Source organism: Numenius arquata, chromosome 15, assembly GCF_964106895.1.
Source record: "Numenius arquata chromosome 15, bNumArq3.hap1.1, whole genome shotgun sequence".
Lineage (NCBI taxonomy): Eukaryota > Metazoa > Chordata > Aves > Charadriiformes > Scolopacidae > Numenius > Numenius arquata.
This window is the reverse complement of record NC_133590.1, coordinates 9,795,639-9,811,788: the sequence shown is the minus strand read 5'-3', so window position 1 is coordinate 9,811,788 and position 16,150 is coordinate 9,795,639. Positions and strand designations below refer to the sequence as shown.

The following is a 16,150-nucleotide window of genomic DNA, read 5'->3' as shown; positions in this document are numbered from 1 at the left end:
ATGGAAGCGTCTTTTTGCTGAACAAGGAAGAAGGTGCTACTAAAGAATTTGCTTGTCTATGCTCCTTTTTTGTTTTCTTCCCTCCCCATACCTTTTTTTTTCGTTTCTCTTTTTCTTTTTTTCTCCTCTCTTCTTTCTTTTTTCTTTTTTTTCATCTTTCTTCCTTCTTTTTCATTTTTTTTTTCTTTTTGTATGCTCCTTCTAAGATAACTAAGTGCATTTTGAAGGTGAATTGACTAAGGCTTCTTTTTCCTATTTTATTATTTTCCCCCTTGACTTTGAAATATAATCACACTGCAGGTGTGTGTTACTAGTGAAATACACGTTAGCGGTCATCGTAACTGAAACTCAGAAATGTAACTCCCCTCTACGGATAAAAGCTGACAACATTAATTTGGAAATAGAGCTTTCGTAGTGGACTGGGCAAGTTTTTCATAATCTGTTGAAGGAGCCTTGTGAATATTTTTTCTGCTGACTTGAGGAAGCATGTGCTCTTCCACATGGTGAGGGTTGCCACAGTGGACAACCACGGCATTCCTTGCCGAGCCTCAGCAAAGCGTCAGGGCTTGCCATGTGCTTGGTCGCACGGTTCCACAGCCACAGAACACAGACCTGAGGAGGGAGGGAGAGTTTAAGGAAATATATTTCAGCACAACGGGACATTCTTTTAGCAGCAGATCAAGATTAGAAATATAAATCCTATTTTTATGTCATGTTAGGCCAAAGCATGAGTTCCTGTAGACTTAGAAAATAAAGTGTGTGTTATCAAATGATTTTTTAAAGAATTACTAGTTAGTGACTAATTGTTAAATTTTAAGACGTATTTGCCTTTGTGCTCAGACTTCGTTAGTGTCTTAATTTGGACCAGGACTGCGCTTTTGAAGGGAATCTTGAATCTCTCACTCCATTTTCCCCACTTACTGCACTTTGGTTTACATGACAGAGTGGTGTCGGGACACATCAGCTGGGTTCATTTTGATTAAAACTACGAGGAGAGGTGTGTTCCAGAAGTGTACGTAGTGTACTGCAGATGCTTGTGGGCACCCGGCCCATAGGATCAGGTTGGGATCAGCCTAAAGTACCCTGTTGAGGGAACTGTACTGCTGCACCGTGCAGAGCTGTTTCTGATGTGCTCCAATTTAGGAGAAAAACTTGTACCTTTCTCACAAGTGCAGGGCTACACCGCCCCAGAATTTCAGATCGCATATCGCTCTTCTTTGGGGAAGTCTGGCCACAGTGCTGAGCTGGTGGCAGTAACTGTAGTCAGCCAAACACCCAGGTACTGCCATGTCTCTTGTTTTGGGTACTTAAACCCACTTGCTTTAAGGGGCATAGAATCATCTAGGTTGGAAGGGACCTTTAAGGTCATTGAGTCCAACCATTAACCTAACACTGCCAAGTCCACCACTAAACCATGTCTCTGAGCTCTACACCTACATGTCTTTTAAATACCTCCAGGGATGGTGATTCAACCACTTCCCTGGGCAGCCCGTTCCAATGCTTGACAACCCTTTGGGTGAAGGAATTTTTCTTAATATCCAATCTAAACCTCCCTTAGTGCAACTTGAGGACTTTTCCTCTTGTCCTTATTGCTTTTGAAGAGACCAACACCCACCTCGCTACAACCCCCTTTCAGGGAGTTGTAGAGAACGATAAGGAGTCCCCTCGGCCTCCTTTTCTCCAGACAAGACATCCACAGCTCCCTCAGCTGCTCCTCATGAGACTTGTGCTCCAGACCCCTCACCAGCTTCATTGCCCTTCTCTGGACACACTCCAGCACCTCAATGTCTTTTTTGTAGTGAGAGGTCCAAAACTGGACACAGCACTCGAGGTGGGGTCTCACCAGTGCCCAGTACACTGCTGGCCACACTACTGTTAATACAGATAAGGATGCTGTTGGCCACCTTGGCCACCTGGGCACACTGCTGGCTCATATTCAGCTTGCAGTTGACCAACAGCCCCAGGTCCTTTCCTGCCAGGCAGCTCCAGCCACTCTTCCCCAAGCCTGTAGTGCTGCATGGGGTGATTGTGACCCAAGTGCAGGAACCAGCACTTGGCATTGTTGAACCTCATTCCATTGAACTATCAATACCATGCAAAGGTGTTTTGGGTATCTTTTTCCCTTTTGCTGTTTTTTTGTTTGGTTGGTTTGTTTGTTGTTCCTCCCTTCCCCCCACCCCGGCCCCATGGAATGAAACACCATTCAATTATGTACTCACACATTTCCATTTTCACCAGATATTATTCTGACTTCTTCAGCTCCCATGCAACCATCTACATGACCTAGATGTTTTTTCCAGAGAAACTCAACTTTTGAAATGTTCCCAGAAATTTCTGTATCAATATAGTTCAAGTATGTGTTGCCTGGTTTGAAAGTGCCCCTGTCAAAAGAAAAGCACAGAAGTGATGCTCTGTCTTCTTTACAAATGAGAGGGGGAAAGGGGAAAGCTAAAGTTTAGGCACAAAGGGTATTACCATTTTTCCATTTTTTCAGCAGTCATGTTAAACTTACTTGTCAACTGTATATTTTTTGCTGATCCCGTTAGTTCCAGTCAAGGCTATATCTATATTTCCCTTCATGGTTTCTGTGGCAGATACTCTGACGCGTATCTCTTTTCGCCAGCCTTTGAAAGCAAAATGAAATAGATTATGGTTGTGAGGAGATTTCTTTCCTAATGGTAAAACTTCTCATGTGTTTCAGTGTCTTTCAGGGAGAGGAAAGGATTGCACAAATGTGCTTGGAAGCAAATAAAATGTCACTATTTATTAAGGCAAATGTTAGTTCTGTGTGATTGTGGTAGTGCTAATTTCCTTGACAGTGTCTAAATTGCAAATCTGATCTTTCCTGACCTACTGACTATGCTGAGTATTTAATCTGCCATGGCCAATATTGCACCCTGCTCTTCCATTTGGCCTTGCTTTTAATTTTGTAATTTCTTACAATTTGAGATTTTCTTACAAATCTCAAAGTAAGCAATTTGTGGGGTCTCATGGGTAGGATGTCAGCTCTCAACTATGAAGTGAGTTCCGCTGAACTGCTGTGGTGTTAAAGTTAGTAAACAAAACCAACAGATTTCCCAGGATAATCCTGATGTACAGAGTGTTCAGGGTTTTTCTTATACCTGTGCAGAGCCCAACAGCGGTCAGGAGCTCCTCTCAGCCCACATGTATTTCTAAGGCAGAAGGAGGGCCTCGGATGCAATAGCACACACTGATTTCAAGAAACCAGGTTTGGGAAGTTATTGTACTGGGTTTAATTCCAGCTATTTAAAGGAGAATCTCTTCACCTACTTCATATCAGGCTATAGTTTTTATAAACTCCACAGTTTGTAAATGTTGAAATTAATGTATTCATTCAGATTTGAGAAATGGCTAGTTTCTCTATACCCAAATACTCTATATTCATTTTTTTACCTTTTGCTTTTATGGAGATGTGACATAAGATTATTATTTTTTTTGCTCTTAATATTGCTTTCATATTTTATTGCCTAGTGAATAAGGACCTCAAAGACCCTCTCTCAGTTACTGCCTTTGAAATTCACCACCTGTGATGGATTACAATTTATTTATGAGTTTTCTTATTTCCCAGTTCTGTGGCTGCTTCTACATTAATCACAATTAAAACTATAATTCGTATTACTCCCTGCCATTTTGGCTTGATGAGTTTTGCAAAAATACCCCAAAATGATCTAGTTTCATAAATTTTTGTCAATAAAAACAATGCAACGTTGATTAGAAATTTCACACTTTAAGCATAATGTTCCTCCCACCTTCAGCTTTATAGAATTTTTTGAAGCCATCATCTAATTAACAAAATTATAATAGGGTTTCTAGCTCAGATGTGAGCATCAGTTGATCTGATCTGTTTCTATAGTTATCTCAGCCTTTCCCAGACACTGCTGGTACTGCATGTTCCCAACACACCTGAAACTCTAGATTTTGTACTGAGTGATGCTCATTAATTCCAGCAGCTCTCTGTAGAAGTCTAAGATATTTGTTGACAAATAATTCACTGCCATTTTAGAATTCACCACCCAAAATGAGCACTTACGAGCATATGGGGTGGAGGGTCCTGTGTTTAAATAAACCCTTTGCTGTTCTTTTTCAGTTTTATGTAAAAACTTATCAGCATAGTGACCCATCAGTGGACATCCTTCCTTCGGGCATGGGAAGCAGTTTCCCTGGAGGAAAATTACAATGTGTGTTACAAGATGTTTTCTGTTTTAATCCCACTTCTTAAACCTTAAGAAATTAAGGTATTTCAGCTTTTTCCCAGCATTTTTGAAAGGTATTTGCTTCAGATCATATTTTCAGTATTTATCAGTGTGGTGAAAAAAGGAGTTGGCATTGTCAGTCAGCTTATTTCATCTGGCTGAAAATCACAGACAAACAGGTTGAAAATATGGCCTAATTCCTTATGATTTTGCAGAGACTGTAAGTAAATACCTTAATGCATGTTGCGCCTTACTACCTGATCTGTAAAATACAGGTAATATATTTGTCTTTCATAGGGTCCATTGAAAGGTTGCCTGCATAGATCACACATTCAGATCAAGACCTTGATGTCCATTAAAAAAAAAGAAAACGATAAACCTGTATATATTTTAGGTGAAAGTGATTTAATTGCAATTGGAAAAAATAGCATTATATTTCAGTAGTTCAGTTTTGATATTTGGGAGGTTCTGTGGGAGCTGGTATTTTTGGATAATTGGCTATTTGGGCATTAGATGAATAAAAGGCTAAATGATCATTATCAATTTATTATGAAACTGAAAAAAAAAAAAAAAGCATTTCCCTCACATCCCTAAATTGCACATGGTTGAGGTTTTCAAGTCCTGAATTACATCAAGCTTTCAAGATCTGTGGCAACGTTACTACAAACATTAACAACTTTTCGACAGCATTGTAATCTTTCCTTCTGGGACTAGATGGAAACAAATTCAGATTTGTCTTCCTCCTTCACCAATCCTCAGTAGCACTGCCGGAATTGGTCCACTAAAAGCCTAGTTATATTGGGCACGAAACACCAGGACGTTATGCTTCCTTCTCTCTTGTGCCACCTAAGGGTTGTGTGAATAATGCTGTGCTGTATAAATATCTCCCCTGCCCTGCATACTATGGATGTTTATTGATAATACATATGTTTAAACATCTCTGATATCCAGAGGCTGTCCTCTTGATGATGGGTTCCACCAGGTTTAGATGGACTTCCTTCAACCAGTGTCCCTTACTGTTGACCTATGCAAAAGGTGAACCTTGCCCCTGCTTCTCATTGCCTTCTTACACAGCTCTTCGTCTCTCTCTTTGCAACCGTTTTTGGTGGTTTTGGTGTTTGTATTTTTGTATTTACTGCCCTATTTTCATCTGGATCTTTTTTTTTGAGTTTGCTGCTTTTATATTTTGCCTGGTTTTTGGGTATTGTCTGGGTAAGGGTAGTCAGTGGGTCTGCATAGCCGCCCCCCTGTATCTCATGATCCAGGACGTAGAAGTTTTCCCAGAAATTATTAAGAGAAGAAGGGCAGGGCTATAACCCCTCAGATAAATATGTAGCTGGTACTTACCAATACAAAATCTTGGTATGTTTCACACTGATACCCAACAAATCCATCGGGAGTGATAATACTCTCAGCATAATACCGGAGACTTCTTTTATGTCCACATCCAAAAGCTCTGTATCCTGAGGAAAAGCCCAGGTAAAAAAAGATTAAAGCTATACGTTAACAGAAAGCCCATGCCAAAACAACACTTGCAGGTCTTTTTTTCTTGAAAGCATTTGCACATACAAATTTAATTTAATCTGAAGTCACGTTTAATCTGAAGTCTCAGATTAAAAAGAAGTAAAAATTAGATGATGTTTAAAGTGTGATTTACTTGGTTTTATAGTAAAATGTGTACCTATGGCTACATATATTTTTTTGATGGGGGAGAGCTAGGTTCTAATCTGTGTGTTGCTGTGCTCATGCCAAAATTCACAGAGGTGGAGATACACCAAGGTGGAGGTCATGCAGCTCCCTGTCCAACCATGGGTATTTAACTGCTTTTACTTCAGCATGAGAATAAAGGAGGATTTAGAAGAATTTCCCTTTGATATTTCAAAGACTGGAATAATTCATAGCTACAGTTTGTAAAGCGTATAGAAGTTACTATGAAGTAATTTCCATTTGCTTACTGTTATCACAACGTGACATTTTGTAAAACCACAGTTTCCACTCATTTCTAGAATTAAAGGTAATTGTAGTAATTATTTTAACTTCAGTGGCTTTCAGTGTTTTTAAGCTCTAGGAAATCTGTGGTCATTTGACAGTGGTGATTCTGTGAAATGCTCTGAAAAGCAAGATGTTTGGCAGTGTGTCCTTGATTTTGTCAGAATTATTTGAAACAAGTACATTTTCCCATCAGAATGAAATTTATAAGCAAAGAAGAAAGTGCAATTTGGGTTATATTTACAGGTCCCTTGTAACGAGTATTGTCTTCATTGGCTCTAAAGTCTCTCCTTTATCAAAGCACAATATACCAAAGTAGGTTGTATAAAAATAGGCTCTACTCTGCTTCAGCATGTGTGGAGGCCCACCTAATCACAGGGTGAAGTCGTGGAGGCACTAAGTAATTACAAATTGGTACAGTTTATAGTGAAACCCGAATTTCACCTACTGTCAATGTCTGTGCATCTTAAAGACAGGCCAGTTGGTATTGACCAGTTGACACACATTGTTCTTTACATGTGAAAAGAAAAATCACACCAAAACCCCTCTGAAAATTGTTTTTGTCTGTTTTTCTGAAAATAATCTGCATCATCAAGGCTTTGTCATTATCTTTTCTTTATCATTTCTTCTTTAAAACTAATTCAGGAGGGTCTGTGCTTTAAACTATAAAAACTTCAGCTCTTACTGTTGGATTATTTTCTGCTAGTGCGGAATTCACTTAACATCTATACAATGGGAACAGAATACTCCTACTGCATCAAAAGCCATAGAAAGAAGTTACTAAATAGCATTTCTAAAGCCTGTAATACATAAAAGCACTATATAAATGTAAATGTTATCAAACAGAAGACATATGCACAAAGTAAGGTTTAACCAAGAGGCAGGAGCTAAGGCTGTCTCTAATTTTAGGAGCTGCAGGAACAACCAACTCCATCCACTCGTGTTCAGTTGAGCTGGGCTTCTCTCTCACCACACAACATTGCAAACAGCCTTGTGAAATATCTGTGGAGAATATTTAAATGTTTTTCTTTTTTTCTGAAAAGGCAGACATTCTTATGCAGTCCAGTTGGAAACTGTTTTGGCTCCCAGTGACTTTGTGCACAGCCAGCTTTCAGTCCTCTGTTACAAAGTTTTCCAACCAGTTCTAAGACTGAGCATTTTTGAAAGCCAATTACTTAACTAGCAGTAGGGATTTCAAAACATTTAGCTGTGAATAACAGATATTCTTATTTTTGTAGGTTAGGACCAGAAGGCAGGATTTTGGGGATCTATTGTGCTGGATCCCAGGGTAATTCTGATTAACTGCCCAGCTTTCTTTGAAGAACATGAACCATCAATGCAGCAGTCATTTTATCATCTTCTGTATTTTTAACCTTGTGCTGTTCCCTTTGAAGACACTAAAACTGTTAATGGTGTGGATGAGTATGTCTAGGCCCAGTAACATTGGCACTAATGTCTTCCTAGGGAGAAGGGAAGCTCAGATTTTAAAATACTCATTTTTGGATTATCCTTGAATGAAACTTTACTGGTCCTTCATGTGTGGAATTCCCACTGAGGTTAGTCGGTCAGCACAGCGGCAGGCTCTTGTAACAGGTTGTGATGAACAAGTCTGCATGCTTTAACTGAAGTTTCCATCTGGAATTTGCCTTGGTTAATATATAAGAAAATTGAGGAGTATTTCATAGGCAGCTTTAAATCTTCCGTTTTTGAGCATTCTCTCCCTACTCCAAATTCGAGCTATATAAATAATATATAGATTCAAAATGCCTAGCTTTTATTTCTAACTGTAGCTTATAATGAGGTATTACTTCTTAAAAATATATTTACCTCTCATAAGGTCATTGATATTCCGAGTTGCAGGAGGTACCCGAAGTTGCTTGCACCCTGGCATCTTCTTCCCACCATTTGGGTAAAAATCTAGGTGGCCACAAGTTTGAAGAATCCCTGGAGCTGAAATGCAGAATGAATTGAGGCTGATCACTCTCAGATATGCCATGGCCAAAGTCAGCCTTTGGGCAAAAAACTTACCAAAGTCAAAGAACAGATGACCAGCATGAGTATGAATTATATCAACAAATTTTGCATCTGAAGGATCCAGCCTAACCATGGTGGGAGTATACTGAAAAAGGGGCCCAGCTGGATCCAAACCTAAATAAATGGAGATACATCTGATTAAGTAAATAGTACTACATGTATGTCATCACATACAGTCTGTGTGCACCGTATGTCACTACATTTTGACCTTTACTCCACATATGAAAGTCCATTTTGTGGTCCGTGGCAGCCAGCAAAACAAGCAGGGTATTAATAGAACGGTGGCTAGAGGCATTGCAGTGCAGAAAAAGGCTGATGGGTGCTTGGCTTACTTTTGAGGAACAATGTTATAAGAAGAGGTTTGGTTTTTTATTCGTTAGTGAAAGACATGAAATCTTGCTGTGTTATTCCGAGCATGTAGGCTTGTCTGAGAATTTTTATTTGGTCAAAAATCTAATCCCAGTTTCCCTGACTTGCTTACGTGACTGCTCACTGTGTATGTAGCTTAGTCAAAGCAACGCCTATGCATAGAAAAGAACTGACTGGAGGAGAAAGGCAAGCAGAAAACAGCGAGCTCTTAAAAATCGTGATGTGTGAGCGTGTCATGTGCCGCATCTCTCTGTGTAGCTATGAGACTAATAGCTTGCTTCCTTTTCAGGGAATTTTCATGGCTATTTACTGTCTCATCCTGACATATTAGATCTAGGGGTTTTAGTTTTTCGTTTCAGATTTTCAATCTTTTGAACTGCTAAAAAGTCATGTTTAGGGTGGGCTTTTAAAACCAAATATGACAGAATTGCTAATGTTTTACAAGTCTGTTATTCCACATGTAATACAGTTTTTTTTCCTGTTTTTCTATATCATTAAAAATCATAACCGATTGCTCCCTAGGACTTGTTGTGACCTGTGAAAAGTGACCTCTATTTAGCCACAGTCAGGACAGCTAAACCTTTCTGATCTGTTGCAGTTGAGCTCAGGGCTATGAACGTTGACATGTGAAATGCATGGCATGTGATAGGACATGGCTTCGTTTGTGTGCTGTCATGTTTAGCTGTCTGCTGTTAATTATGACAAACCAGCACATTGCGGTCTGTACTGTGTGTTTATAAAGCATAGGTGATTCTTCAGTTCTCTTAAGTGGCATGAAAATATAAAGCGTCATCAGCTGAAATAGCCTCGGTACCTGTTATTCTTCCAATGCCAGGTTTCCTCCTCCCTGCCTCCCCTGCGGCATGTGCTCCAAGGCTGTGGCCGATGAAATGAATGTTGGCAGGAGAGTAGCCATAATCTCTCTGTGAAGATGTATGGAAAGGTGAAAACAAGCGTGTCAAGCGGGGGATACAAGACTGTGGCACTGCACCACGGCCCCGTGCTGTGCCGGGATACGGCCAGACCAGTGGGTGATGGAGGGGAGTGTCTTGGGTGGGAAGTTACTGTTGAGGGTGGTGGGATCTGTACCAAAAGAGAAGCAGTTCCTAACTCACCCCATCCCCTCGTATATCATGCCTCTAAAAGTGAGTAACTCTGTTAGGAATTGGCCCTTATGATAGAAAAGAAGGAAAAGGGAATTTCTGCACACAGCTCCCCTGCATTTGCCCTCATTCCTTATCCAAAAGGAGAATGACCCCGCGCCTCACCCCTGAGCCTGTTTGTCTGGTCAGGATAGTGGTCTGTGGTGGAGGAGTTTTCAGGGCAACATACCCTCTCTGTGAATCCAGTGGCTGTCCTGCTATGGAGATGCTCCATCACCCAGGTCCTGCAGGACAGGGGGGACCATGCCAGGAGTGCTGCTGGTGTGCTAGGCTCACCTGAGCCTCTGCAAGGGAAGCCTGAGAGCGGTGGCTGCAGGAGAGTCGCTTCTCTGTGCTGCCATCCAGTTCTCACAGGAACAGTGTGTGTGACTCACAAAGGGATGTTTTAACCACGTTGGCCCTCTACTACTACTCTTCACCCTTCTGATTTTTCTAGACAGTCTCTAATCTGATGTTTTATCCAGTAAAAAGCCCATCATGAGCAAAACTTTCAGAAACTATGGCCTGTACGGCTTTAGGGACGTGCTTATCTGTGGTCTGACACTAAAGTAAGTATTTCCACTTGTGCAGGATTAGAGACTTTTTATGACATTTTCAGCTGTGTTATTGAGTACGTCTGTACCTCCTGACCCTAAAGGTGCCACCCTGAACACAGCCTTTGCCATACAGGTTATGGGCCGGTGTTCACGTTCCATGGATACTTTTACCTCAAGAAGGTTCACCAGATACACCAGCTCAGCCCCCACAATGCGGACGTTGTTAACGGCGTCGGTGTACAAACCACTAGAGCCACCTCTCCAGTCAGTCAAAATGCAGTTCACATCTTCAATGTGAAACATGAGCTGGTGGAAAACATGACAACAGAAGAACAAAAGGAAATGGGCTTTAATTACAGTACTAGCAGGGAATATACAAACAATCTTTTGTTTTCCTATAGTTGGGAACATATTTTGTCTCTTTATGTGACTGGTAAAGACACATCTTTAGTATATTAATTCCTACTAGTACTGAGGAATCAACACAGGGGAGGCAGAGTGGAGGCAGTGATGTGAACACTGTATAAAGACAACAGAACACTGCTTAGGTTCTGTTTTCTATTCCAGATGCCTTGGTTGGCTTTAGGGTGTCAACTTCTCTTAATGACAGAACCCTACTTAGAAAAAAGAGGATATTATGACCTCTTTTTTTATCTGATCTTAAACTTTATTCTTCCAAATTTATATGCTTGGACCATCTAAAAGGATTCGCAAACTTGTGTGCATGTGCTTGAAGTGTTCAGTTCCAAAGTTCATATATTTTAACAAAAATATCCTATTTATATACTTCTGGCAATGGAACATTCTGATTTTTCATTCTGAAACAATTTCATTTTTGAAATGTGCCTAAATAAAATGAAACCAATCTGAAACCAAACAACATTTTGTTTCTATTAGATCAAACGTCTCACTCAAACTGAAATGTTTTTTTCAACCTTTTGCTGAGGTGAGAAAAGTGACTTTTCCCCCCCTTTATTATTGGCAAGGAATTGAAAAATCAATTAATTATAGCTTTCCCTGTGGAGGTGAATGCAGCAAGAGGGCATTTAGCAGAAGGCTGAAGTGTGCTATACTCATAACTAGGAACAAGAGGGTGGTTGTGTCAAACTGAGCTTCATTCTCAGTTTTTTTTCCCCTCGTTTATTCCCTGAATCAACAAGTGAACAGAGGTGTAAATTTTATGTGGGAATTTAAAATCAGTTAATGGGGGGATATGGATATTTGCGCTTTCAAACACAAGTAAAATGTCAATAGTCGTACTGTACCCTGCATATATTTGTTATCCAGAGGAGGTCCGCTCCAACAAGATGGCCATGTATAAGGAAGCGAGTTTTCCTGTGTGGTCGAAAATTTGAAGCTTTGATAGTCAATGGATTTTTAGCAGAAATTTTCTGTGTAAAAAAACCAGAAAACAACAAGGATGTGATAGTTCCATCTCACTGTACATTTTGATCCAAAGCAGAGCACCAGAATGGTTAAGGAACGGTTCTGGACTCTGAAGAGATGGGTCTTGTTCCTCACTCTTAAACTGCCTTGCTGGGGGATATCAATTAATCAAATGATTCACTTCCTCTAGTTAATTGAACTAATAATATTGGCATCCTTTGCACAATGCTTTGAGATATACTGGTACAACGTGCCATGTAAATACAAGATTTTATCAAACTTGGCCACAGAAATATAAAGTTAGCATCTTCTGCAAGGTATTAAGTGGTTGACTTTGAATCTGTAACTACTTTTCTTGCTTTTTTCTTTGAAGATAAGACCTTCATCTCTAAGCTTATTTATATTTTATCCTAAATATATTCCAGACAGCATAAGAAAGCCCACCAGGCTTAGAACATCAGAGGCTGTGTAGGTATCTTGGGGTTTATTGGGAAGGAAGGTGTTACTTTCTTCAAAAAAAATTCTGAATACTGGGTTGCTTTAAAATTTGGCTCTTACTTATATTTTGTTATGGTTTCATAAGCTTAAAAGGGGATGTCACATACTAATTAGCACACATCTCACCTTCAGTGAAAGATTGATTAAAGTCAAAACGTCATAGGCTTCCTCAGCTAGAGATGTTGGACTTGTTCTGAGGTGATTCAGGAGTAATCGTTAAATGCCTCCAATGTTTGTGACTGCCGTTTATATAAAAAAACAGCTCTGAAGCCTTTTTCATGTAATGCAAGCCAACAACAGCAACAAATTGCACCCGCCCTTGCCCTTTCATATTAATTGCTTCATTTTTCTTGCTCTTTGTCCAAGTAAAATTCACGCTCTTTGATGGTCAGTTCTCTTCTTTCACCAGACTAGTCTGTAGCTCCACAAAACTGCTTCATGCTACAGCCCAGCCCAGACACCTCCAACACCTTGAGCGTCCTGCTGTGTGCTTTTCCTGGTCTTCAGAGGAAAGGCTTGACACGCTTCTGGCATATTTCAGGACATTCCCATTTGATCCATCCCATGCAGTCCTGCAGGCTCCTTTTAGCTACTTCCATTTGTCGGTCTGTCACAGTCTAGAGCTTCCTCTTGCTGCCACTCGTTTGCAGATATGTTTTTTTCTTCCATACAGCTCCAGACTCTGCTGTCTCTGTGCTTCTCTACCTTGATGTTTCTTCATGAGAGATAATCCAGATCAGCTCTCTGTAAGAGGAACCTCCAAGCTCTCTCCATGCTATATCTTACAGTCTTTTTCTTTAGCTTTTTAGTCTCCATGTTCTCTCAGTCCCACTCTTCCAAAAAATGTTTAATATTTGTTTATTTCCTTCTCCATTCACATTTTGTTCTCTTTTCAGTTGTTTCCTTCTTTTTCCACATATGATTTCATTGTCTTCTTCATCTTTTCTTTAGTCTCCCATTTTCCTTTCTAAGCTTTCCTTTAATTTTTCATCTTGTTTTCCTTCCTCTCTGTGTTGAACACAGAAACTTACTCTTCTGATCTTCGCTCTTCGCTGTCTACCTGCGCTTAGGGCTCAGCATTGGCAACCACATAAGCAGAGCCTCTGAGACCAATTGTATATAGTTGAGGACTGAGTAATCGTGTATGAACCACATCCCTGAGTTTTGTGTATGGGCCTGAAACATGTTTTTAATCTGGAGACATACAGGAGCCAAGATTGAACTTTCCTTTTGTACTGTCTTCCCTACCTCTGGCTTTATAATGCTAAATCTGAAAATGAATTTAGCTTACTGTAGAGAAGTATATAAAACATATCCGAAATATCCCAGGTGACTTGTGTTAGAATGCTGTGATTAACATGTTATAAATATACCTGGCTCATCAGAGAGCTGAAATGAGGAAAAAGAAAAAAGATGGAAGAAAATTATGATGGCGTGTCTGTGTGTAATACAGAATTGAGGCTTCTCATGGGGACTCGTGAGCAAAAATACAGGAGAAAAGAATATATTTTTATATGTATAATTTGTTGAATGTGTTATATACTATCAGTGTTTAAAAACAAGCAGTTTCTTACTTGGTATTTTATGATGTTGTCTCTAGTGTAAAGAAGGAATTTGGTGTTCACATCTTCTGGAGAGCTGGGCAAGCCTGCTAGCTCTCTCCCTGGGATCCCAGACCAAGGGGGGCTATCTGTAAAGCATCCAAGCCTTTTGTAGCAAACTTCCCTTCCTGGGGTACGCAAAGAAAAAAGTTAGTGTTCTGGGAAGGTAGCGGGTTAGGCTGCCATCATTTTACAAGGAGCTGGAAGGATAGTGTTTATACCAGGGAAGCGGAAAATGGCTGGTTCAGATTAGGATGGGACCTGTGTTAATTTTTCATTAAGGGGCTCAGTTGTGCTCCTGTGCCTTGTGCGTGTAGCAGGGATTTGAACTTCAAGACCGATTCCTGTTGCAAATATAGTGTAGAGCTCAGTTTGGTGAACCCATGACTTATTTTGTCAAACTCATTAACACAACCATAGGAAAAAGATAATAAAATCTGGATCCTTTGTGGAAGCAGAGAACAAACCAGCTTTTGCTGCCAGTGCAGAACAGTCCTTCAAATTAGTGCTGCTTCTCCAGGGATTATCTAAATTGTTATGTCTTGTGCAACAATTCATGAAGGAGTAAAACAAAACCAAAACATTAAAATAGATACCTCTGGTTGCTCCATAACGTGCATTAAACATCTCCCTTATCTTTTTATCACCGTCAGATTTTAGTAGAAGCAGTAAAGTGGAATTTGAGTGGAAACCTAGAGCAGAGCACAGCCTCAGGAAGCGTGATCTGTGCCTGAAGGACTAAAGTTTCCCAATTTCTATTGTGGCTTTAATACAGTAATGATGCAAATATGACATACAGGCCTTGCCATTAAATGTCATCCTTACCCACTGTTATAGCACCACAGTTGTGAAATCCCAAGTAATTTTTATTGCCATTAAAAAGATACTGAAAACAATGAGAAACTACTTTTACCTAGGACAGGCGACAGATTCATACTACATCACACCATGACTTGACCTGTTTGTTACTCTGTACAAAATGCAGGGGCAGAGTGATATATACTGGAAATAGAATCACAGAATCATATAATCGTTTAGGTTGGAAGGGACCTTTCAGAATATCAAGTCCAACCATCAACCTAACACTGACAAAAAACATCACTAAACCATATCTCTAAGCACTATGTCTACTCGTCTTTTAAGTACCTCCAGGGATGGTGACTCAACCACTACCCTGGGCAGCCTGTTCCAGTGCTTTTTAATAACCCTTTCAGTGTAAAAACTTTTTCCTAATATCAAATGTGCTCCTAATGAAGATGTTTGTTAAATCCATTCCAAAGCACATCCTTTTTCTAAAATATGGTTATTCTGGTGTAAGCTGCACACAACAATTTTTACAGTTTATAGATTTTATCAACTATGGGTCTTACCTCTGGCTGCATGAAGAAGAAAAAGAGTAGTGATCCATACTGCAAACATCTAAAACAAATAAGAACACAGTTCATACCTAATTAAAAATAGAATCTGGAACTCACCTAAGGGTTTCCTTGATCCATTTAAAAAAGAAGTCGTAGTGGCCATGGGAGTACTTCAGGCATTTAATGAGTTTGATCCCAAAGAATCAATGCTTCCTTAAAGATAGCAAGGTTTCCAGAAGATACTTTTGGGATTCTTTCTGTTTGCCATGGAGATTTTGCATATGCAGGATAATCTCTAAGCATCTCTTAAAGATTGTCTTCCTGACCTTGACAAACAGAAGTTTTGTAGGACCTTTTTTTCCTCTAGCACTGCAATTTATGAGCAAGAAAATGAAATTCTTAAAGGAATTACAATATTTTTTTACAGAGTGAAGTTTCTTCAAGCATTTAGTAGGAAAGTTACTCTATTCAGTGATTCAGTAATTGGATTTAAAAGAAACCAGGAACAAACAATCTGTGTTTCTAAATCATATAGTCTTGAAAACTCATTTTGCTCATTGCTCTCAGCCATGTAGGCTTATCAGCCCTGATCTGCTTGATCACTTAATCACCAGCTGATAGGTAAGCATTGGAGTAAATGGAACCATTCATTTACTTTGAGGTGAAGTAGGGAAAGCCTTTTATATGTAGTCTTACTACCACTACCAGTAACTTATCTTCAAAGTATAGAAGATTATTCTTAGAAAACTCTAATATCAGGCCCTGGTTCTCCAATGAGCCCTGCACAGGCAGAGCTCTGCATCCCCTTCCTGCTGTCCCCACCCCAGTCCCCTAAAGTCAGTAATACATTCTTAGGAGTGAAGAGTTCATCCCCGTGAAAACCACTGCAGGTTCAATCATGTCCTGCTTCCATCTCCTCTCCTCCAGCCACTCACCAAATACCCTACTTCTTATCATGATGCACCTTATTTAAGTTCCTTAGATCTTCTTGTCTCCAATGCA

General features: G+C 39.9%; 1 protein-coding gene across 1 annotated transcript; it reads right to left on the bottom strand.

Annotated features, from left to right (window-relative positions):
* Positions 1-432: 432 nt before the first annotated feature.
* LOC141472291 (pancreatic lipase-related protein 2-like) lies at positions 433-15,451 on the bottom strand. The gene is made up of 13 exons (XM_074159206.1): positions 15,392-15,451; positions 15,161-15,209; positions 13,764-13,918; positions 11,571-11,696; positions 10,477-10,611; positions 9,421-9,529; positions 8,232-8,351; positions 8,031-8,153; positions 5,562-5,677; positions 4,052-4,181; positions 2,513-2,624; positions 2,222-2,381; positions 433-612 (listed from the first exon to the last, which is right to left on the bottom strand). Exons 1-13 carry the CDS (start codon positions 15,449-15,451, stop codon positions 433-435), a joined length of 1,575 nt encoding a protein of 524 aa, XP_074015307.1.
* Positions 15,452-16,150: the final 699 nt, after the last annotated feature.

Excerpts from the sequence above, each read along its gene's own strand:
- LOC141472291 (XM_074159206.1), bottom strand. The coding sequence starts at position 15,451 with ATGCTTAGAGATTATCCTGCATATGCAAAATCTCCATGGCAAACAGAA. Across the intron at positions 10,612-11,570 it reads GGATAACAAATATATGCAGG|CTCATGTTTCACATTGAAGA; the intron begins GTACAGTACGAC and ends GTTTTCCACCAG. Across the intron at positions 2,382-2,512 it reads AAAAAATATACAGTTGACAA|GGGCACTTTCAAACCAGGCA; the intron begins GTAAGTTTAACA and ends TTCTTTTGACAG.